Genomic DNA, 22,881 nt, shown 5'->3' with positions numbered 1-22,881 from the left:
GCATGTGTGCTCTGTAGCTGTGGCACGCAGGTTTCAGAGCACATGGGCTCTGTACTTTGTGGCACATGGGCTCTCTAGTTGAGGCATGTGAGCTCAGTAGTTGTGGCATGTGGGCTTAGTTGCCCCACAGCATGTGGGATCTTAGTTCCCTGACCAGGGATCGAACCCACATCCCCTGCATTGTAAGGTGGATTCTTTACCACTGGACCTCCAGGGAAATCCCTAACTTCTCAGTTTATCAAGTGGATAGGTTGATTTCAGATTCTCAACCAGTGTGCAGTATAATCTAGGGTTTTGATTTCTAACAGAAGACTTTTTTCCATATATAGCCCTGAATAAAAACAAGTTTCCTTTGTGCTTTCTCTGGGTCAATGATAAAAATCTTCTATTACTTTATCAAGGTTGAGAGGCCTTTCTAGGGTCTTACCATTTTTTTAAAGTTATTTATTTATTTTGCCTGCATTGGGTCTTCATTGCTGTGTGCAGGCTTTCTTTAGTTGTGGCAAGCAGGGGCTACTCTTCATTGCAGTGCATGGGCTGCTCGTTGTAGTGGCTTCTCTTGTTACGGAGCATGGGCTCTAGGCACACAGGCTTCAGTAGTTGTGGCGTGTGGGCTCAGTCGTTGTGGCTTGTGGGCTCTAGAACGCAGGCTCAGTAGATATGGTGCACGGGCTTAGTTCCTCTGCAGCATGTGGGATCTTCCCGGACCAGGGATCAAACCCGTGTCCCCTGCATTGGCAGGCGGATTCTTAACCACTGTGCCACCAGGGAAGTCCTCTAGCGTTTTAGCTTTATGAAGAGGTTTTAATTTCAGTTCCTCACCTTGAGCAGAGTCATGACCTCACATCCTCTCCTTATGTAGGCATTAAAACCCAAGTTTATAAATGCTGAGACTATCTGAATCTGCAAACTACCCCCAGGACCACTGTACTAGTTTTCAGCTCGTTTGTCATTTTGACAAAGGGGGATTTATTTTTCTTTCTTGTGATTGCAGCTAGGTGTTAAATTGTTCATATTTAAATTCAACATTTATAGATAGTTACAGCAGAAGGTATTCCATATTAGCTAAATCTATCATGTTTGGCGACTATAAATTCTATCCTCCATAAGGATTAGGCAAAATATCGTATATGTATGTAGATGTGCATTATTACAGAAAATAGGTCCAAAACTTCAATTAAATTCTTAAATAGGTCGACAAACCAAACAAGGGTTAAGGATAATTGCTTTTAACTTTTGATCTGTTGGTCTAAAATTTTACAGTTAAGATGCTATATAATCCCACAAATTTAGAATTCTTTGGACTTACTTTCCTTAATAGATACATAGATATAGCTATGTCTGATTATATTTTTTATACATTTCAAGCTAATAAATTCCCCGTTATCATTCGTATCTTTTCTATATCCCTAACTGCAATACACTTTTTTAAAATTAATTTATTTATTTGTTTATATTTCTGGCTGCATTGGGTCTTTGTTGCTGCGTGCGGGATTTCTCTAGTTACGGCGAGCGGGGGCTACTCTTCATTGCGGTGTGCGGGCTTCTCATTGTGGTGGCTCCTCTTGTTGCGGAGCACAGGCTCTAGGCGCGCAGGCTTCAGTAGTTGTGGCACGTGGGCTCAGTGGTTGTGGCTCTCGGGCTAAGAGCACAGGCTCAGTAGTTGTGGCGCACTGGCTTAGTTGCTCCATGGCATGTGGGATCTCCTTGGACCAGGCCTCGAACCTGTGTCCCCTGCCTTGGCAGGCAGATTCTTAACCAGTGTGCCACCAGAGAAGCCCCTGCAATACACTTTTTGAACACATTTATTTACTCAATGGCCAAGAGAATGAAGATCCCAGATATCTCTTGTGCATATGAAAGTATAAACACTACAGAAGGCGGAGGAGTAGAAGAAAAGGTGTGGCTTCCCTGGTGGCGCAGTGGTTGAGAGTCTGCCTGCCAATGCAGGGGACACGGGTTCGAGCCCTGGTCTGGGAAGATCCCACATGCCGTGGAGCAACTGGGCCCGTGAGCCACAACTTCTGAGCCTGCACGTCTGGAGTTTGTGCTCCGCAACAAGAGAGGCCGCGACAGTGAGAGGCCCATGCACCGCGATGAAGAGTGGCCCCCGCTCGCCGCAACTAGAGAAAGCCCTTGCACGGAAACGAAGACCCGACACAGCCAAAAAAAAAATTAATTAATTAATTAATTTTAAAAAACAAGAAGAAATTAATGTAGTACAGAAAGAGAGTGTCTCAATAAGCACAGTATGAAGATGGTTAATATTTGAAGGCAGGAGGATATTAGCCCTCAAAGCTAGGAATCAGCACTTCTAAGTGTCCATCTGTTTCATAAAGTGACTCCTTGATTAAACTGCCTAACCTCCTTGATTTTTACTCTAGATACACAGGGCAAAAGATCAAATATGTATATTTGGTATATATTTAATATATATGTCAAAAGTCATTACAATTACAGTATTGAAATGGTTGAATAATGGATTAGATCATGGATCCACATCAATGGATCCACATCAATGGATTAGGTTAGGGAGGAATTATTCTTTATAGAAGAATCTATTATTAGTTGGGAGAAGAGACAATAGAAAAATTGAGAGGAAATCAATTAATTTTGTTATTTAGCCAGGCTGGATTTTACTGAAATATACTACCTAAACAAGCATAAATAAGATCATCCATATCCTTGGGAAAATTATCATCACACACATACAGGTAGAAGTTAGGAGCAACTTATTGTTTATAGCTGATGTACTTGTTTGACATTCTTACATGAAATAAAATTCAGTATAAAACTACCAACTCACTTCATTTGGTTCCTTTAATAGCATTATTATTAATTAGCAATAATGGTAGTAAAGATAAAGGCATAGTTTCTGTCTTCTAAGGACATACTTTTCAGAGTTTCTTTTCAAAATGTTCTTTAAACAATCAGATGATTTGTACATTAACAGCTAAATCCCGTAAGTCTTGTCATGAGTAAGGAAGATAAATTTCCTATGATTTTATCTATTTATTATATAAGGAAACATTTCCTGCCCAAAAGTCTACTTGACTACATGATTTTTCCATTCAAAAATACAGTATGTATTTTCCATGTGATTCTCTGCTAGCAACTAACAGCTACCAATCAAGAGAAGCCATTATATTGAGAAGCCTTACTGATACAGTGAAAAAAACAAACATGGAATTCAAAATCCGGACAGCACATCTAAGTTTGACTACTGGCTCTGCCATTTACTAGTTGTGTGACCTTAACAAAGCTATTTAACAGCTGATCAGTTTCTTTATCTGAAAAAGTAAAGGGATTACTATGCCTAAAACAAAGGATTGTTGTGAGAATTACAGATAAAAATGCCAAGTTCTCAAAATGCTAAAAAGAAAAAACAGTAACAACTAGAGTGAGATTGTGGTACACAACCTGTTCTAGATGCCTCTTTTTCTCCTTGAATGTGAGTAAATACTGTCTAAGTCTTTCCTGTATTACAAAATGAATTATGTAACAAAGACAAAATTTCCGCAGTTTTAGCTCTTGGACCTCGAGGTTCTAACTAAGGCTGATCTTCTCAAACCTACTCATTTATTAAATTCCAGCTATGTCCTTAGCACTCTTCCTATAACTAACAAAAACACTGTAAAATTCTCTAAAATTCCTATAACAACAGATCCTAGGAAATAGCAATGAGAAGAGATTATCAACCCCTGGCCTTAGGAGTCTCTTGAAGTTTGATTTCTTGAACTAAAAGACTTCTGAAAGCTATTAAAGAAGAGCCTATTGGGAAAAACAAAACAAACAACAAATAGCAAAATCTCCCTTTCTCCTCATCTGATCCCCTAGTTCCATTTTCTTCCAGTTCTGGGCTAAGGACTTGAAAGCAAGCAATCTCATTATGAATTGAAGCAACATAATATATACCTCGAAAGTTCTTTGAGGCCTTGGTACCCAAGTGGGGAGTAGTTTTACTTTCTAAGTAAGTAACCATAAAAGATTGTGTTAAACATGTAACACTCCATTCTCAACAGAAACCATCTCTGTCTACACACTTAACAGCAACTGAGGACTAGAGGTTAATGCCACTCTATTAGAATGCTTGCAAAGAAGTTAAATTCTATCACTCCAAAATGAAAAGTTACAAATTTCTTTTCCCTAGATACTTCCCTGTGAAAATAAATTCCTTTACTGGTAATTTACATAAGAAACGTTTTGGTTTGTTAAAAAGGGCACTGAGAGGGCATATAACTTCAGACAAGTCATTTAACCTCTTAGATCAAGTGCTCTCTATATCCCTGCTACTCAAAGTGTGGTCCACAATCAGCAGAACTGACATCACTTGGGAGCTTGTTAGACATGCAGAACATAAGGCTTACTATAACTCAGTATAGGAAACTACTGTACCCCAGACCTGCTGACTCAGAGTCTTCATTTTAACAAGATCACATGTGGTTTATATATATATATATATGAAAGTTTCAGAACCACACCTCTATACAATAAGGGGGTTTGACTAAATGATCTTAAGGTCACATATAACTGATTATTTTTTCAAGAGAAAAATCAGATCTGACAACACTGGCGCCTGTATTCTCATGCGGCAACAGTAGGCTGGAACTGAGTAGCAGCTGCCCCATAAGATGGGGCGTGCACTCTCCTTGGCTTCCCCAGTCCTCATCTGGCCCCTCCATGTATTTATGTTAACTGCTTGGCCCCTATTTAGTCACTAATCTAAATTATATAGATCCCAAGCAGTAATGAGGAAGTTCCTTTTTCAGTAAATAAGAGAGGCCTTCAGAGATAAAAATTCATTAGCTATAAGTAGTTTTAGGTGAAAGGAAATAAATTGTTCACTTACCTTGATGGGAAGTAGTGAGGTCCAGGTAGGAAGTAAGGGTGATGAAAAGAGAATCGCGGTGGGGTCCCAAATAATGTGGCTGCATGGACGAGGGGAGGGGGCTGGCAGACATCTGAGAGTGGAATAGGAGGAGCTTGGGGGATTGGAGCACTTCTGGGATAAGTGGAGACACTGGGATATTCCTTGGGAGGTTGGATGGGAGAGGCTGCAAATCTGGCGTGGGCAGTACTTGCACTAGTTGGAATCCTGCTGGTGCTCTCCAGAGAGACAGGAGTGGGTCTCTTCACAGAGTGACTGGCTCCAGAATGCAGCTGATGAGTGTCTGTTTGGGAGGGCCCAGCAAAGCCCTCCCAAAGGGGTGGGAGTGGTGGACAGAGGGGCAAACTTGGAGCCTGGACAGCCACCTGGGCAGTACTGGAGATGCTCGGCTGGAAAAGTGAGATGGGGCTTGGGCACTGGACGGCAGGTGTGGGCAGCTGGATGGCAGGTGGAGCTTCACCTTTGGAAATAAAAATAGCATGGGTCAGGCATGAACCGAGTCACTGCATATTTTTCTTTTTTCAGCAGAACTTAATAAACTGCACAACCAGAAGCCTTCACTAACCACCTTACCTAAGAACATCACCACTCTATTTTAGCATCTTGAACAAACTGAAGCCATCTTGTTTATTTATTTTACATTCTTGTCTCTCTTTCCCACCTAGATTCTAAGTGCCATAAGAGGAGAGACCTTTTCTGTTTTGCTCACTACTGTATCCCCAGGCCTCAACATTCTGCCTGGCACAGAATAGGCCCTTAAAAAATATTTTTTGGATGAATAAATAAATGAATAAAATGATTGAGTGATTGAGTGAAAGACAAATACACACAAATGCTGGTACAGATATATAAATGTTTCTAAAAGTAATAATATGAAACTACTGATAGTGGTTACTTTTTAAAGGTGGTCATCTGGAAGAGGGGGCAGTGCCGTGGGACGCCAGACTTTCATTTTATACCTATTGGTACTATTTGAATTTTCTGTTCTCTAAGTATATCAATTTTATTTTACATATTAATAGAGGTTTCATCATAGTGGTATGGGTCATTTTTCTTTTATTTGGTATACTTCTCTATATTAAACTAAATTATAAATGACATTTAATTTTTTAATTGCAAAAAAACTAAAGAAACAATCGGTCAAATTATTTTGCTTTATTGCATTCAATATGAATACGTAAGGAAATTCCAAAGTGAGACTAAGACTTGCCATAGGTCAGCAATTTGTGACAGATAAGAAAGGAATATTATCGCAGCAGGGCATGATGGATATAGCAGAATTTTTAGAGGCAAGTGAAATAATCATATATTTGATCTTTTTGATCCTGAAGAAGAGAGGACTGCTGACCGAGTTGCTGAGTTATCCAAATGACACACTTAGCCTAAATTTAACTTAACTTTTCCACAGAGATACAGAGAGAAGCCAAAGCAATAGATTCATGATCTAGTTTATTTCAATGCAGTTAGGTCTCTGTTAATATAGAAGATGCAGTCCAAGAACAGACCCTGTGGTTAGAAATGTTTCCGTCAGAGGCCAAAAGGATTGTGAATCTTCTCTCAGCCTTGGCCAGGTAACACCTTCCTCTCCTTCCTTCTCTCCAGATAAGTCAAATAACTACCCCTCCTCCCCCTTAAACCTGGAGGTAGGGAATTAAGGGGTATATCTGTTTCAAGTTGGCTGCTGACCCAGTGAAGTAGAGGCAACACAGCAGCAGGGTGTAGATGAAGCTGTACTGATTCTCAGTTAATGGGGTTACATGGACGAGCCCTCCAATCTGTGAGGCACAGGCCTTAGGCCTTTCCTGATTAGTCAAACATAATTGCCCTCTTCAGGTTCCCTCAGAACCTATAAATCTATCACATATCATAAAATAGTGTAAATTTGCAGGTCTGCCACCCTTACCACAATCACAAAACTGGGAGCTCAAGAGCAGGAACAGTTTAATTCATCTTTGTATCCCCATTACCTGGCACAGAACTTTGTTAATAATAGTTAAGAAAGGTATGACTAGATGAAAGAAAAAACAAACTAACAAATAAACCTATAGCTGACAGAACCTCTACCACTCATCTGGTATAAGGGAAATCTCCTTCTCTATGCAACTATGAAGCCAGGCTGACCTGTAAAATCTCTCAGTTTTATTCACTGAATTATCACTGCACTCAAGACATCTGCTCCTAAAATCTACCTCTGACGCAGATTTCTTTTCCCTGTACAGTACAAGAGGCTCTTAGTCCTCAGGAAAGAAGTATGGTCATTTTAGGCAAAGGAAACAAAAATTATAGGAGCCATAGAGAACAATGATATTATTTCAGTTATTGAAGAAGGAAGGGACTCATCTTTTAGCTGATACAAATGTTCTTTTCTACCAAAGATATTTTTTATAAAATAAGGGGTACCAGTGAGGCGTGAGGTGATAAAATCATGCATTCATTTAACTAAACAAATATTCACTAAGCAACTTACATGTGTCAAGCACCATTTTGGCCTGAGGTAAAAAATCAGATAAATCAGATGCATAGAGAGTTATATGGTAGTATGATGAAGATGTCCTAAATGTCAAAATTTATGTTGCCAAACAAGAGGTTAAAGTCTGCAACACCTAGTCATCACTGATAAACTGTCAGTGAATACGGAAGACTTGTGGAACAGGCAGAGATCTAAGGTATCACACTGTAGATAAAGTATGGAAAAGACCAGCCAGTCACCTGGTTTCTCTCCTTCTAGCATACAGCTAGGTTACATTTCTCAGCCTCCCTTGCAGTTAGGAGTGTACCTGTGGCTCAGGCTAACCAATGGAATGTAAGAAGAAGTGATATGCACCACTTCTGAAACTGGCCCATAAAAAACTCTCATGCATGATCCTCCATGCTCTTTTCCCTTCCGCAGGTCATGCACACTTGGATGCTACATATCAAAGATGGGAGAGCCATAGGGTAGAAGAAAACTGTGTCCATGAATCCCTTGGAAGAAAGCCAGAAATACTTATTTTGGACTTTACATGTGTAAAAACATAAACCATGATTCTGTTTAAACCGTTATGTTTAGATGAGTGTTGAAGCAGCTAGCATTATCTACTTGTTACATGAGCTACAGAGCAGAATTTTAGATCTATAGTACAATATGATAAGAACAAAAGAAAAAATTTAAAGTTATTAATAACTTTCAACAATTCTGGCAAATCTCTCCCACCCACTCCTAAAGAGGAAGACTCTTCTGCCTGTGTTGAATGGATGAAGGATGCAGCCAGGCTTTTGTTGTGTGACTGGGATGAACAGGAAGGAGTAGAGAATGGCATAAACTGAGGACAGACCAAATTTCTCTACAAGAAAAAGTTGTATAGAGGTAGAAAGAAGAACAGGAGGATGGGCATATGGCTGAGGAGAGAGAAACAGAGGCAGAGAGAGGAGGAGAGGACAGAGAGAAATAGAGTAAGAGGCAGACATAGAGACAGAGATGGGAAATGGAGACTTGGGAAGGACAGTTAGACAACTGCTAAGAAAGATGGGACTTTGGGGACAGAAATGGTAATGAGGAACCTAAGAAGACTTACTATAGTTTGAACCATAAGATTCCACCTTCCTTGCCTCATAAGAAAACCTACAATAATGAGCTACATCACTTTTCAAGGAATTTTCAAGCCATATCTTTGTTTCTTATGGATATAAAACTTTGCTAAAACTGATCTTAAGTCAGGGACAAGACCAGATTTTTTTGCATTATAATAACAGTATCAGAATGTTGGAGGGTGTTTTTTTGTTCTATTTCTGTTAAATAAGAATAGATGGGTAAACCAAAATCACATCACATGTTTACAACCAAAAAAATTATAATAGTAGTAAACATTTTTAAAGTAAAAATTTAGAGAAAACGTATGAATTCAGAAGAGTGAATGATGTCAACTGAGTTTAGATGTAATAAGGAAAACGCATTTCAGGTTTGAGAAATAAAATGTAGAAACTGAAATAATCTCACCAGAAAATTCCTAAATATATAAAACTGACATTTAAAAGCCAGGCTAAAATAAATATAGCTTCTACCAAACTTCCAGAATCCTTTAAAATAAATAAATTTGATCACTTAATGTAAAATGAAAATGCTGGCATAACTGGCATCAAAGACATATGATAAAAGAAAGTATCTAAAAAGTATTCTGGACTATCCGGCTGTAAGTACTTTCAGAAACTAGAATTAGGAGACAAGCTCACAAGATCACAATATCACAAGATCTTAGGTGGCATTCACTGAAGAACTTTAGAGAAACTCAAAGTTAGAACTGAGAAGATATTAGATGAAGTAAATACAAATGGTCTCCTGCCAAAAATGCTATGCCAGAGCATTTTCCAAGTTATTGGAAGTAGTGAACTTGTTACTGGAAGTAGTGAACTTGAGAACTATAGTTTAGTGAGTCTATTTTCTACACTTGAAAAGCTGATGAAATCTATACAATATATTAGTGTATAAAGGTTGCTAGGAAAAATGAGAGCAAATTTTTTGCTGATAAGAGATAAATTATACCTCACTCCTCAATAACTTGATATCTTTCTTCCATGGGAATAAACAAAACAAGTTTGAAAAACACAATTACCATGACTTTATGTTTAGAATATAAAATTAGTTGAAAGAAACAAAAAAAGGGATGGTGTAAAAATTTGTATCTGTAGGTAATAAGTGATTAAAAGCAGATTCTCTTAGGGGTTTGTGCTATAATTTGTTCTTATTTAACAGTTTTATAAATGATTTAGAATATAAAATATATAGTGAAATTTCCAAATTTGCAACTGATAACAACTCCTCCAAGTAATATAATGCCAAGCTGATGAGTACAAACTAAAAGAACATATTTCAAAAGTTGTATGATTGGGCAGCAGAGCAGCCAATAAATCTCATCGTAACTATTATATATATATATATATATATATATATATATATATATATCATAATTATTATACATATAACTTTATATATCTGGGAAAATAATTCTCAAATTTTATACTTAAAAGATAACGATTTTTTTAATCATTTGAGATCCAAGAATTAAATCTTTACTGATACTACATATTACTAGAAATAAGAGAAATTTAAAAAGAAAAAAGCAAACAAAAGATCATTATCCTTAGATTTGATTACTTGTATATGGCTCTGAAATGTTTCCTATAATTCTGCTTCTCATACTTAAATAAAGCATCATGGATGTAAGAGCTCTACCACTTTCCATCTCCCCAAATCTTTGCTCAGAATTGCATAAAATTAATATGTTGTATAAAACTGTCAGCTGCCTCAAGTAAGAACACTGATAAATATATTTCTGGGGAGAGAAAACATACAGCATTTAACTGTGGATAGAATGACATGGAAGAGGGGTCTTAGAAAAAGGGGTAAAGAGAAGAAACAGATGATAAAAGTGTAAATTATAAATAACAGATAAAACAAGGTAAGTTAAAAAAAAGCACAATTAAGCCTAGATTGAAATACAGGATTAAAAGAGATACTACCAAATAGCAAAGGCTGAAAGTGCCTGCCTGTTCTGGGAGAGAACAGGGTGATAGGATCAGCTTTCCTTGCCTTGAGCCTAGATACCCTGAATGTGGCTTTGTTGGTATCCATTGCTACAATGATACACAGGGAAAAAACTGAAAATGCCTAAGATCCTAATAAGTTAATTTTCAAGATATCTAAACCTCTCAGCACATAGATATGAGGAGGTAGAAACTGGAAAGAACAGTAGTTTCAGGACAAGTGATAGCAAGTAGTGAACGTACAAAGCTCTGCCTAAGAGATGACTAAAATACGCTCTGGAAGAACAAACTAATGATGGATAGACCTATAACAAGTTCTTAAGACACTAGATTCTCAATTTTGGGTTCTTAAAAGCAAAAGACAGGAATGTTGTGAAGAACTGATAATAGAGGAGACATTTAGGGAAAGACAATGTAATGAACGAAATATCTGGTAGAAGATAGATTACTTCCATTGCTTTTCTAGGACAGCAAAAAAAAAAAAAAAATGGTCATAAGAGATCAGTCACCATTACTATATTCCAGGACAGGATGCCTCATACCCCATCAGCAAGGCATTCTTTTATGCTAATAGTAAAAACACATTCCTATTTCCTATTGAATTACCTCAGTCATTTCCTGCATTATCTGCATAATCTATGGACTCATCCTGATTTGCTTAAAAGGTCTGACATAGAATATTTGCTACTCTAGCAAACCAAGGGCTTTGATGTCTACTGAAATCTTTCTTTCCCTGATTTAATGTTTTCACTCTATTCTTGCTTTTTTTCTTAACATTGTTGTTCTAAACTCTTAAGCTAACAGAAACAATATTTCAAGTTAAGAGGTAAAATCATCACACAGACATTTAAAAATTTGTAATCTACAATAAAACCAACTCACCAACTGAATGAGTGATGGTGTTCTGTAGGCTGGGAATTACCACAGAGGAGGTAGGTGAGCAATAAGGATAAACTGTTGTTGGATTTGCAGAGATGATATACTGTGTGCTACCAGAAAGTACATTGGAAACACTTAGAGGGAAGCGTTTGCGCTTCCCTGAACGAGGTTGATAAATCCAACCTAGAGAAGAAGGTGAACTATTTTTAATTTGAACATATAGATCCTATTTAGCCTTTAAGTAGTTCTTTTCACATTAAAAGTCCAAAACACTTCTAAGTCTTAATTGTCTAAAGTATCTTTTCCAGCTCTATGATACCATTTCTGTGCATTTTAGCATATATATCCATATGGCCATAATTCAAAGGAAGAGAAAGGGCAAATGTCTTTTATCCAAAGACACATAATGAATTTATAGTAAAATCAACATTAAAGGCACTGAGTTTGAATCCCAAAGCTATTCCTCTACACATAAAACAATGCCCCAGTAAGATACTGTTTGTCTCCTCCTGTTTCCTCACTTTCTATAAGACACAATTATCTATATCTTACGATGAAGTGGTTACTAATGACCAGTCACTATTTTTATGCCTTCTTCGGGAAGAGTCACTCTCTTAGACTTGGCAGTCTCCAAGTCCACAAACCACCCAATTTCCTTCCAAACTCAGAAAAGTGGAGTTAGGGCAGTTGTAAGCCACTGTATAACCAAGAGAATCACTGGTTCCCTGCAACCGCTGCTCTGACGATTCCCCCCTAGAACCTTTCTGGCACTACTTTAGAAAAATAGTTATTCTTTTCCCACCAAGCACAATATGTTGGCCATACACTGTGCTTTTACCAAGCTTAATATCAATGTCCTCACTGCTGGGGAGAGAATCAGAATTTCTTTCAAACTACATCATGATGGGGATAAATTTATCAATCAGAAGGCAGCACTATATTCTGATAACCATATAATATTAAAATGGAGCATGGTGTTAATGCCTGCAGCGTGCCCTGCATATTTTCTCTGTTGCTCTGATTTGAACTTCATTTTCTAGCATATTTGAAAAATTATAGCCTAGAACTCTGGAGCTTTACCTTCATTACGTTTATATTTATATATTTAATCAAAACGACAGTAAAACTGTTTGTCCCCAGGTTTGCATTAGTTGGCAAATATGAGACCAGATATCCCTCTACTTTGTTCTGTTTAAGGAAACTTATGCCCAGTATCAATTAAATCATTACTGTAATATTAGCCAGTATTTTCTCTATTGTACATATCAGATTAGAAAAAAATGACATTTTTGTCTTTCAGTCTCAACCTAACCTATTCTTTACCTAAATAAATTTAAAGAAATTAGAAAGAGGCTTTGTTCATTTCATTTGATTACCAGGAAATTCCTCTCTGTGCTTTTCTTTAATCTTTTGTGCTTCATCATAATAGGGTTTCTTTTGTTCTTCACTAAGTTTGTTCCACTCTAACCCGAGCTGGACACTGATTTCTGCATTGTTGGCTGCTGGGTTAGCTTTGGCTAGTGCTTGCCGGTGGATCCTTGCCCAAACCATAAATGCATTCATGGGTCGCTTCACATGACCATTTCTGTCCTCACTGAAGGGAGTATCTGGTATTCCTACATGACAAAAATTAAGAGACTAAATTAATGTGCCACACACACACACACACACACACACAATTTTAAAGTGAAGTGCACTTCCATCTATATTTACTTTTTAAATATCTGGAGAAAATATACACTTCAATATAGCCAAGGAACTGCCAGCCTTCCAGAATTCCTCATAATCCCTGAACTCAGCATTCTAAGCTGTGGCTTAGAAAGACTCTTCTCTTCCTCAAAAAGAATAATATTGTTGAAGATACTGTGGAAGTAATAATGTTGAAGACAAAGTAAACTGCTGGCTTACTACTTCTTTGAGCTATATTAATATCTCTAACAATAATTAACATTTAGTTTATTTCCCATTAAAATATTCTATTACTAAGGGACAGGAATTATGACTTATTAATGACTATAATCCTAGCACTAGGTGGGTGTACCCTAAATGTTTAAAGGAATTCATTTACATGCCACTGGAGTGCCCATTCAAGCAAAAATACTTATAATATTAATACACTATATTATTTATATTTCGTTAGGAAGGTGAAGCACCTGCCAAGGTGGGTCACTAACACTAGTTCCATGTCCCAGGAGAAAAAATAAGAGGAAAATAAGAAAGGTGACTTCTTGAAAGTCACAGACACACCTGAAATTACAATAAAGGAAGTTGTTTAAATTCACATCTCTCACATAATTCATCAAAAACCACTGCCTAGGGGCTTCCCTGGTGGCGCAGTGGTTGAGAGTCCGCCTGCCGATGCAGGGGACGCGGGTTCGTGCCCCGGTCCAAGAAGTCCCACATGCCGCAGAGCGGCTGGGCCCGTGAGCCATGGCCGCTGAGCCTGCGCTTCCGGAGCCTGTGCTCCGCAACGGGAGAGGCCACAACAGTGAGAGGCCCGCGTACCGCAAAAAAAAAAAAAAAAAAAAAAAACCACTGCCTATAAACTTCATATACTGTTTCTCTTTATTTTAGGGTTACTTGATATATAAAATTTTAAAATGCACAAACGATGAAATAAGTATTATAGAGAAAGCTTCCCCTTTCTCTCCTTTAGAAAATGGAAACAAAGTTTAAAACTTACTGACGATAAAAAGCAAGAGGATGGGGAACAGATGAACTTATTTGCAAAGCAGAAATAGAGACACAGATGTAGAGAGAACAAACATATGGGTACCACCAGGGGAAGGGGAGGGTGGGATGAACTGGGAGACTGGGATTGACATATACACACTACTATGTGTAAAACAGATAACTAATGAGAACCTACTGTATAGCACAGGGAACTCTACTCAGTGCTCTGTGGTGACCTAAATAGGAAGGAAATCCGAAAAAGAGGGCATATATGTATACGTATAGCTGATTCACTCTGTTGTACAGCAGAAACTAACACAATATTGTAAAGCAACTATACTCCAATAAAATTTTAGAAAAAACAAAAGCAAGAGGGTGGGGTGGGGAGGAAGAATCAGTAAAGAAAATAAGAAAACAATAAAGATAAAAGTCAATGAAGATATGAACTGAAGATTAATATGACTTTCCATTGACATTTACTGCCATAGTATTCTGTCTGAATTAAATCTTAAAATAAGAATTTTCTGGCTATATATTTGGAAATAACAGATAGAAATAAAATATCTACTTGTAACTGTTACTACTGTAACTGTGGTCATTTCTTTGAAAACAACTTATTCTACAGTGTTTTCATTTTCTATATTTCTATAAGTCCTTAGCTTTTAGAATACCATTACAATTAATTATGTACTGTTTTCTCCTAGAAAATGTTTACTCTTCATTTTTAAAGAAGATAAATCACCTCTATATCCAGTATAAACTTTCCTGTTTATTTTTTCATTAAACACTATTTTTTCTTGTTTCTTGACACATGTAAAAATACTGAGCTGCTATATAATACAATATTTTAAAATGTTGATTATCTGTAGCATATAAACTGAGGGCTTTGTGTTATCTAGCAAGACTATTTCTATTTTTGTGTATAAACATTAGTCACATCTAAATCTCATCCTTCACTGGGCCTTAAAAAAATTATTATTTTTAATGTTTGGGAATCTTGAACGTGTTAGCGTATTTTACTGGTATATGTACAAGTCAGAAGTGATACCTTTGCAGACTTTGCCCTGAACCCATTATTTTATTTTTCTAGTTTATGCTTCTCAACAGCTGACATGTCAGCTACGGGGCAATAGACGAAGTTTGAAAACCAGATGATTCCCCTGCCGTCTGATAATACCTGCATCTGAGGGAAGCACGGTGAGCGGGACACCTTTGGTTTCAATTTTTACAGAAGGCTCCAGTAAGGACTGCATTTTAATAGGCACTGGTGTCAAGGGGACCTTGGTCAATCGTATCAGCTCTGAAGGTGGAGGCCCCTGAAACTGGATCCGGGTCCCAGGGGGCACGGTGTGAAGAGTCAAAGGGATCTTGAGGTCTTGCTGGTGCGGCCCAAAGGCAATGGACGGCTGGGTCAGGATGACATCCTGGCTGCCATGGACCAGGCCACTGGAAGCGGGCGCTGTGCCGAGCCTGGAGTCCTCGCGGAGTCTCTCAGGCTCCTTCGTCGCCGTGTAGCTCATGACCTCCTCCTCCTCCTCCAACTTGCCCTTCTCGTCCCATCGAGGGCTGTCGAGGGCCGGCCCGGGGCCTCCCGCCTTCGCCGCCATGGAAGCCTTAGGGCCCGCCTTGACGGCCCTCCGAGGTCCCACTGACGGATCCGAGCTGGGGTCCGGCTCCTGCTTCTCTGCCTTAACGTGCACCGGCAGGGGCTGCACAGGGTGCAACTGAGGCCTGCAGGGGGCACCCTCGGACGCCAGGGGCGGCGGCGGCGGCGGCAGCAGAAGTAGCAGCTCGGGCCTCGGCTGCAGCAGCCGCGCCTCCGCGGCAGAGGCGGCTGTGCCTTCCTCCCGGGCCTGAGGCAGTGGTGGCCCAGGCGGCAGCAGTAACACCTGCTCCGGGTTCACCTGCAGTACCCGCCGTGCCGCGGGCTGTACGCCCGACGCCGGAGCCTCCCCGCACGACGAGGCTACGGTCGCAATGGCGGCCGCGCACGGGGCGGGCGGCGACGCAGAGGGCCCCGCGGCCGCTGCCCGAAAAGAGGCGCCCTCGACAGGCACCGGCGGCGGAGCGGGGCGCAGCGGGCGCGGGGCTTTCGCCCGCGGCAGTTGGCGCGGCTGAGGCGGCAGCTCCGGCCTGGCTCTCTCCATGGGGGCAGGGGGACGCCCCGGCCCGGTCCTGGCCCGGATTGTGAGCTCAGCCGTTTGTTGGCGAGCTTCTCCCCTCCCCTTTTCAGTTAAGACCCTTCCAAGGCCTTTGATACCCAGAACCCTACGCGGTTCATAAAGCAGCCCTTGGTCTTGGCCTCGCTCAACCACAAGCGTCTTGGTACCACCACCCCGGCCCGCCAATCACAGGCACGTTCTCCTGCTCCTCCCGCCCTCCACGCACCCCTGGTACCGAGCCCTCGAATCACCCGCTACGGCCGGGTCCGCGGCACGTGCTGCCCATTTTCCCCCTGTGACTCTCCCTCTCTTTCGGAGTTCTCTACCGGCCGTTGTCCTTAGTTACCCCTCCCCCGTCTGGAGCGCACGACAATGGCGTTGCCCAGGAAACAGAGCGGTTCCCCGCCACTGACCTCCGGGAGATAAAGCTGTGTGAGTTCTTCACAAGAGCTGGAGATACCTGCCTTGTATGAGCGGTTTGCAATTCCAGAATACCCCGTGGGCCCTGACCCTCACCGGGGTCTTTGGATTTGTGCCAAGGGAAAAGAAGGCAAATTTTGCAACTTCTCAATAACCCTCTTAGCTGATCTTGCTGGGAAGAGTGTTCGATTTGGCCATTACTGTGCTAGTTAAACTTTTCATTTATCACCACTCCTGTGGGCCCTGCTTGCAAAATACATCCCAAATTCATCCACCTCTTTCCGTTTCTCCTGCCATTACTCTGTTCTGCTCTTACATCATCTTTCACCTGGATACTGCTATAGCTCTGTAAATAGTCTCCCTGCTTTTCGCTTTTGTCCCACTACGCTCCAGTTGCCAAGAATCTTTGAAAAATACAAATCTAGTCCTCCCACACCCTCTCTCCAAAAAAAATCTTCTCAGGCCACGCAGTAAAGGTTTAAGGTCTTGGCAAGGTCCGTAAGGCCCCAAATGGCGTGGGCTGTAGTTCTCCTATTTACCACTCTAGCCCCAGCTTTAGCTACACTGCGTCTCCTCATTCTTTCTCCTACTTCAAAGATGTTTGAATATGCCCTCACTTGTATTTCTCCCTTGTGTCTCCTTAACACCTCCTGCTCCTATTCGGAATTGCACCTCAACTAGTACTTCCTCAAAGACGTGCTCTCTGACTCTGAAAATCAGGTCAAATCTCCTTTATGGACTCATACCTCCATCACCTCTTTTAAAGTTCTTACCACAATTCGTACTTACATATTTCTTTATGGCATTATTCTGCTGCCTCCTCCACTTTACTTATACTCCTTGAGGGCCGACTGTGTTTTGTAAATCTCCAATGCCAACCATAGAGCCTGGCGTATAGTAGACATTCAATAAATACCTGTTGAATGAATAAAGACTGTCGTAGTCTGATATAAAATAGTAATAATCACTACCTATATTAAGGGCTTACTTTTATGCTAGGCATTGCTTCAAGTCCTTTGCGTGCTTATGCCTCTCCTTTTACTAGTACTGTATTGTGTTTGTTTCCATTAAATATCACCAAAAGAAAGAAGAAATCTTGTATTAACATTTGTTACATTTCTAAGTGATGTCCTGATTAAAAGCTATAGATTTATCTTGAAGCAGATCATTTTTTGCCACCAGAACAAGTTAGCTCTCAAAGAAGACCTGACCCAACTCTCTAATGCCTTGTTGTCAAATGTGGCAAATAGGAGTTCTTACAACTGGCAGGTAGTCAAGGGCAGTGGATCTCCAATTTTTATCTCAGGAACCCTTTATATTCACAAAAATGATTGAAGATTTCAAAGAGCTTTTATTTATGTGGTTTTATCTGTCAATATTTGCCATATTATAAATAAAAACTGAGGACTAGTTATAGTTATCAATTCATTTTAATTCATTCATTAATGAATAGTTATCAATTCATTTTAAGTATCTATAATAAACCCATTACATATTAACATAACACATTATCATGATAAAACTATGTTTTCCCCCAAATTAGAAGAGTGGAATTGTGAATCTACTGTCTGACTTAGTTGAAAAAAAAAAGTTGGATTCTCACGGCTGCTTCTGCATTCAGTTTGTTGTAATTCATGCCATATAGGCTCTAGAAAGCTTCACTGTACACTCATGAGAGTATGAAAAAAGGCAAATATTGTCTAAGAATTATTATGAAAGTAGTGTTAACCTAGCAGACACTCTGAGTCAGTCCCTGAACCACATTTTGAGAACCACTGACAAAACAAAGGCTAGTGAAAGAGGCAGAGGAATAAATCACGGTAGTGTTGATTTTGTGCAAGACTAATACATATTCCAATCTGAATGAGTAATTCAAAGCACGTGATGTGTCAGTCCTCTGTGGTAGCAGTGCAAATAGTATACGGGGAGTATATTTTAAGCAGAAAGCAATCTTTTTTAAAAAACAAAAAACAGTTTTACTGAGGTGTGATTTATATATAATGTTTACAATTAAATGTACAATTTGATGTGTTTTTAATAAATATTTAAAGTTGTGTAACCATCACTACAATCCAGTTTCAGAACATTTTCAAAAACTCAAAAAAGTTGGGGTAAGGTAACTCAAAAAGTCCTCTTGTTCCCGTTTGCAGTCAATATATGCTCCCACCTTCAACCCCAAACAACCGCTTATATGCTTTCTGTCTCTATAATTTTGCCTTTTCTAGAAATTTCATATAAATCGAATCAAATAATGTGTAGGCTTATATGTCTGGCTTCTTTAACTTAGCATAATGTTTTTGAGGTTCATCCAAGTTTAATGTATCAGTAGTTCTTTATTTTATTACAGCGTAGTATTCCATAGTATGGAAATACCTAATTATTCAGGGATATTTTATTGTAAGATGTCTCCCACTCATTTTGTTTATCCATTGACTGGCTGATGAGCATTTGGATTATTTCTAGGTTTTGGCTGCTTTGAATATGATGCCCATTCATGTATAAATATTTGTGGGGACATAGGTTTGCATCTCACTTGGGTAGGCACCTAGGAGCAGACTTACTAGGTTATGTGGTAAGTGTATGTACAACATTTTACAAAACTGCCAAACTGCTTTGCAAAATGTATCATCTTACATTTCCACCTACAACATATGAGGGTCCCAGTTTCTCTACCTCTTCTCCAATATTTGCTGTCAAACGCCTTTTAAATTTTACCCATTCTATATAGTATATATAGAATATATTATAGTAGTAGTATATAATAGTAAATAATTGTGTTTTAAAACAGTGAATAATAATTCACAGTGAATAATAATGTTGAGCATCTCTTCATGTGCTTAGTTGCTATTCATAAATTTTTTTTTTTTTTTTTGTGGTATGCGGGCCTCTCACTGCTGTGGCCTCTCCCGTTGCGGAGCACAGGCTCCGGACGCGCAGGCTCAGCGGCCATGGCTCACAGGCCCAGCCGCTCCACGGCATGTGGGATCTTCTGGGACCGGGGCACGAACCCGTGTCCCCTGCATCGGCAGGCAGACTCTCAACCACTGCGCCACCAGGGAAGCCCCTCATAAATCTTTATTGCCTAGTTCTGTTGAAGTTTCTTTTGCCTATTATTTAGATTGTGTTGTTGATTTCCTTATTTTTGATTTTTAAGGATTCTTAATATATTCTGGATATAAGTTCTTTATTAGATATATGTATTACAAATATTTTCTTCCAGTCTGTGGCTTGTCTTTTTGTTCTGTTTTTTTTTTTTGCTGTCTTCTGAAGAGCAACATTTTTACCTTTGATGAAGTCCAATTTGTCAATATGCCGTTGATTATATTTAAGAAATCATTGCCTAACCTAAGATTAAAGATTTTTCTCTTGTGATTTTCTCTAGAAGAGTTTCGTTTTAGTTCTTACATTTAGCACTATGATCCATTTCAAGTTAATTTTTATGCAAAGAAAGAACTAGTTCCTTACCTAACACCCTACAGTTGTTTCAGTACCATTTGCTGAAAAAACTATCCTTTTCCCATTGAATTACTTTAATACTTTTGTTGAAAATTAATTGACAATATATGCATGGCTTTATTTCTGAACTCTGTTCGGTTCCTCTGATCTATGTCTGTCTTTATGCTAATACCACATTGTCTTGATTACTATATCTTTATGGTAAATTTGGGGATTATGTCATATAAGTTCTCAAACTTAGCTCTTTTTCAAAATCATGTTCGCTAGTCTTGATCCTTTAGATTTTCATATAAATTTTAGTATCAGCTTATCAATTTTCACCAAAAACAGGCCTGCTAATTTAGGTAGCCTGCACTGGATCTATAGATCAGTTTTGGAAAAATGGACTTCTAAGCAATATTGAGTCAGTTTGCAGCCATGGAATATATGTCCATTTATTTCAGTCTTTAATTTTTCTTGACAATGTTGTATAATATTCAGTGTACAGTTCTGCACTTCTTTTGTTAACTTCATTCTAAATACTTTAATTTTTGATGCTGTTATGAATGTAATTGTTTTCTTAATTTCATTTCTAGTTGGTTATGTATTGATTTTGTATTCATTGCCTTACTGCACTGCCTAGAAGCTCCGGTCTAGTGTGGAATACAAGTGGTGAGAGTGGACATCTTTGCTTTGTACCTAGTGTCAGGGGAAAAGCAATGTCTTTTATCTTTAAGGGTGATGTTAGTTGTAGGTTTTATGTAGCTGCCTTTTTATCAAATTAAAGATGTTTCTTTCTCTTCTTTCCTAGTTTGTTGAGAGCCTTATCATGAATGTTTGTTGCATTTTATCAAATGCTTTTTTTTAAATTCACATCTAAATTTTTTCATTTTAAATTTACACAGTTGCAAATGATTTGATTTCTGATGTATTGTAAATATTGATATTTTATCAAAAGCTTTTTCTACATATTTTGAGATTGTCATATTCCCCTTTAGTCTAGAGGTCAGCAACATTTTCCAGAAAGGGCCATATAGTAAATATTTTTGGTTTTGTGAGCTATATGATCTTTGTTGCAACCGATCAACTCTGTTATTGTAGAATGGAAGCAATTATAGAGCATGCATAAATTAGTGGGCATGATTGTTTTCCAATCAAACTTTATTAAAAAAATAAAAGTCATGCCAGATTTGGTCTCTGAGCTGTGGTTTGCTGACCCCTGCTTTAGTCTGTTACTACTACATGTATTATATTACTTGATAGATGTTAAACTAGCCTGCCTTAGTGGATACACCTACTTGGTCATAATGTATAATCTTTTTTATACAGTATTATACACAGTTAACTATTCTTTTAAGAATTTTAGCATTTATATTCATGATGGATATTGGTCTGTAGTTTTCTTGTGATATCTTTGAAACTTTGGTATCAGGGTAAAATGAGCTGGAAAGTGTTCCATTTGCTTCTAGTTTTGAAAGGGTTTGTATTGTATTGGTATTATCAATTCCTTAAATGTTGATAGAGTTCACCAGTAAAGCCATCTGGGCCTGGACTTTCCTTTGTAGGAAGATTTTTTAGTAAGTCAAATAATTTAATGTCTTTATTTGATATAGGTCTATTCAGATTTTATATTTCTTCTCGAGTCAATTTGATAATTTCTGTCTATGAATTTGCCCATTTCAGCTAAGTTGTCAAATTGTTGGCATAAGGTTGTTCATAATATTTCTTCATAATCTTTTAAATTTCTGTAGAGTTCAGGATGTTTCCTTTTCATTCCTAATTTTGGTAATCTGTATCTTTTCTCTTTTATCTTGGTCCTTTTACTAAAGTTTTGTCAATTCCATAGGTCTTTCCAAAGAACCAACCATCAGTTTCACTGATTTTTCTCTATTGTTCTGCTAGCTTTTTTCTTTTAATTTCTGCTATGGGCTCTATTCTTTTGTTCATTCTACTTACTTGGGGTTTGATTTGCTTTTCTTTTCCTAATTTCTTAAGATGAAAGCTTAGTTAGTTGATTTTTTAAGTTATTGGTTTTAAATCATTTCTTTTCTAATAGAAGCATTTAAAGCTATAAGTTTCTCTCTATGCACCGCTTTACCTGCTTTCCATTACTTTTGCTATGGCATGATTTTGTGTTCATTCAGTAGAAGATATTTTCTAATATCTCTGGTGATTTCTTCTTTGACCAATGATTTATTTAGAAGCGTACTGTTTAATTCCCAACTCTATGGAGATGTTCCAAATTTCCTTCTGCTCTTTATTTCTAATTTAATCCTACTGTGGTCAAAGAATGTTCTTTGTATGACTTCAGTCCTTATAAATGTATTGTGACTTGTTCTATCACCTTGCATATGGTCTATTCTATAGAATGTTTCATGTGTACTTGAGAAGAATGTATATTCTACTGTTGTTGGGTAGAGCATTCTAGCTGTTTAATAATATTCAAGTATTCTGTATCCTTTCTGATTTGCTTCTTGTCAAATCTATTAGTATTATCAGTTATTGAGAGAGAAATATTGAAATGTCAACTATAGTTACTGAATGGTCTATTTTTCCTTTGATTTTGTCAAATTTTGCTTCACATATTTTGGGGCTGTCTTGTTAGGTGCAAGTATATTTGTAATTGTTGTAACTTTTTGATGAAGTGACCTTTTTTTTTTTTTTTTTTTTTTTGCTGTACGCGGGCCTCTCACTGTTGTGGCCTCTCCCATTGTGGAGCACAGGCTCCGGACACGCAGGCTCAGCGGCCATGGCTCATGGGCCCAGCCGCTCCGCGGCATGTGGGATCCTCCCGGACCAGGGCACGAACCTGTGTCCCCTGCATCGGCAGGCGGACTCTCAACCACTGCGCCACCAGGGAAGCCCATGAAGTGACCTTTTTGTCATTATGAAATATCCCTCTCT

At 38.7% G+C, this 22,881-nt stretch overlaps 1 protein-coding gene across 3 annotated transcripts in view; it reads right to left on the bottom strand.

Annotated features, from left to right (window-relative positions):
* The window catches only part of SOX30 (SRY-box transcription factor 30), a gene marked incomplete at its 5' end in the record, with an annotated part of 66,860 nt that overhangs the window by 17,567 nt on the left and 26,412 nt on the right, over window positions 1–22,881 (bottom strand). The window contains 4 exons of one of the 3 annotated variants that reach the window (XM_082621269.1): window positions 4,850–5,348; window positions 11,291–11,470; window positions 12,664–12,903; window positions 15,138–16,107. In XM_082621269.1, the coding sequence (XP_082477395.1) occupies window positions 4,850–5,348; window positions 11,291–11,470; window positions 12,664–12,903; window positions 15,138–16,107 (1,889 nt within the window). Of the gene's footprint in view, window positions 1–4,849; window positions 5,349–11,290; window positions 11,471–12,663; window positions 12,904–15,137; window positions 16,108–17,331; window positions 17,459–22,881 lie in introns of those variants that run through there. The other 2 variants (XM_082621270.1, XR_014294083.1) reach the window with 2 other exon arrangements.

This window comes from Mesoplodon mirus, assembly GCF_964341445.2.
Source record: "Mesoplodon mirus genome assembly, chromosome: 5".
Lineage (NCBI taxonomy): Eukaryota > Metazoa > Chordata > Mammalia > Artiodactyla > Ziphiidae > Mesoplodon > Mesoplodon mirus.
The sequence above is the reverse complement of the archived record's forward strand: the minus strand, read 5'-3'. Positions and strand labels throughout refer to the sequence as shown.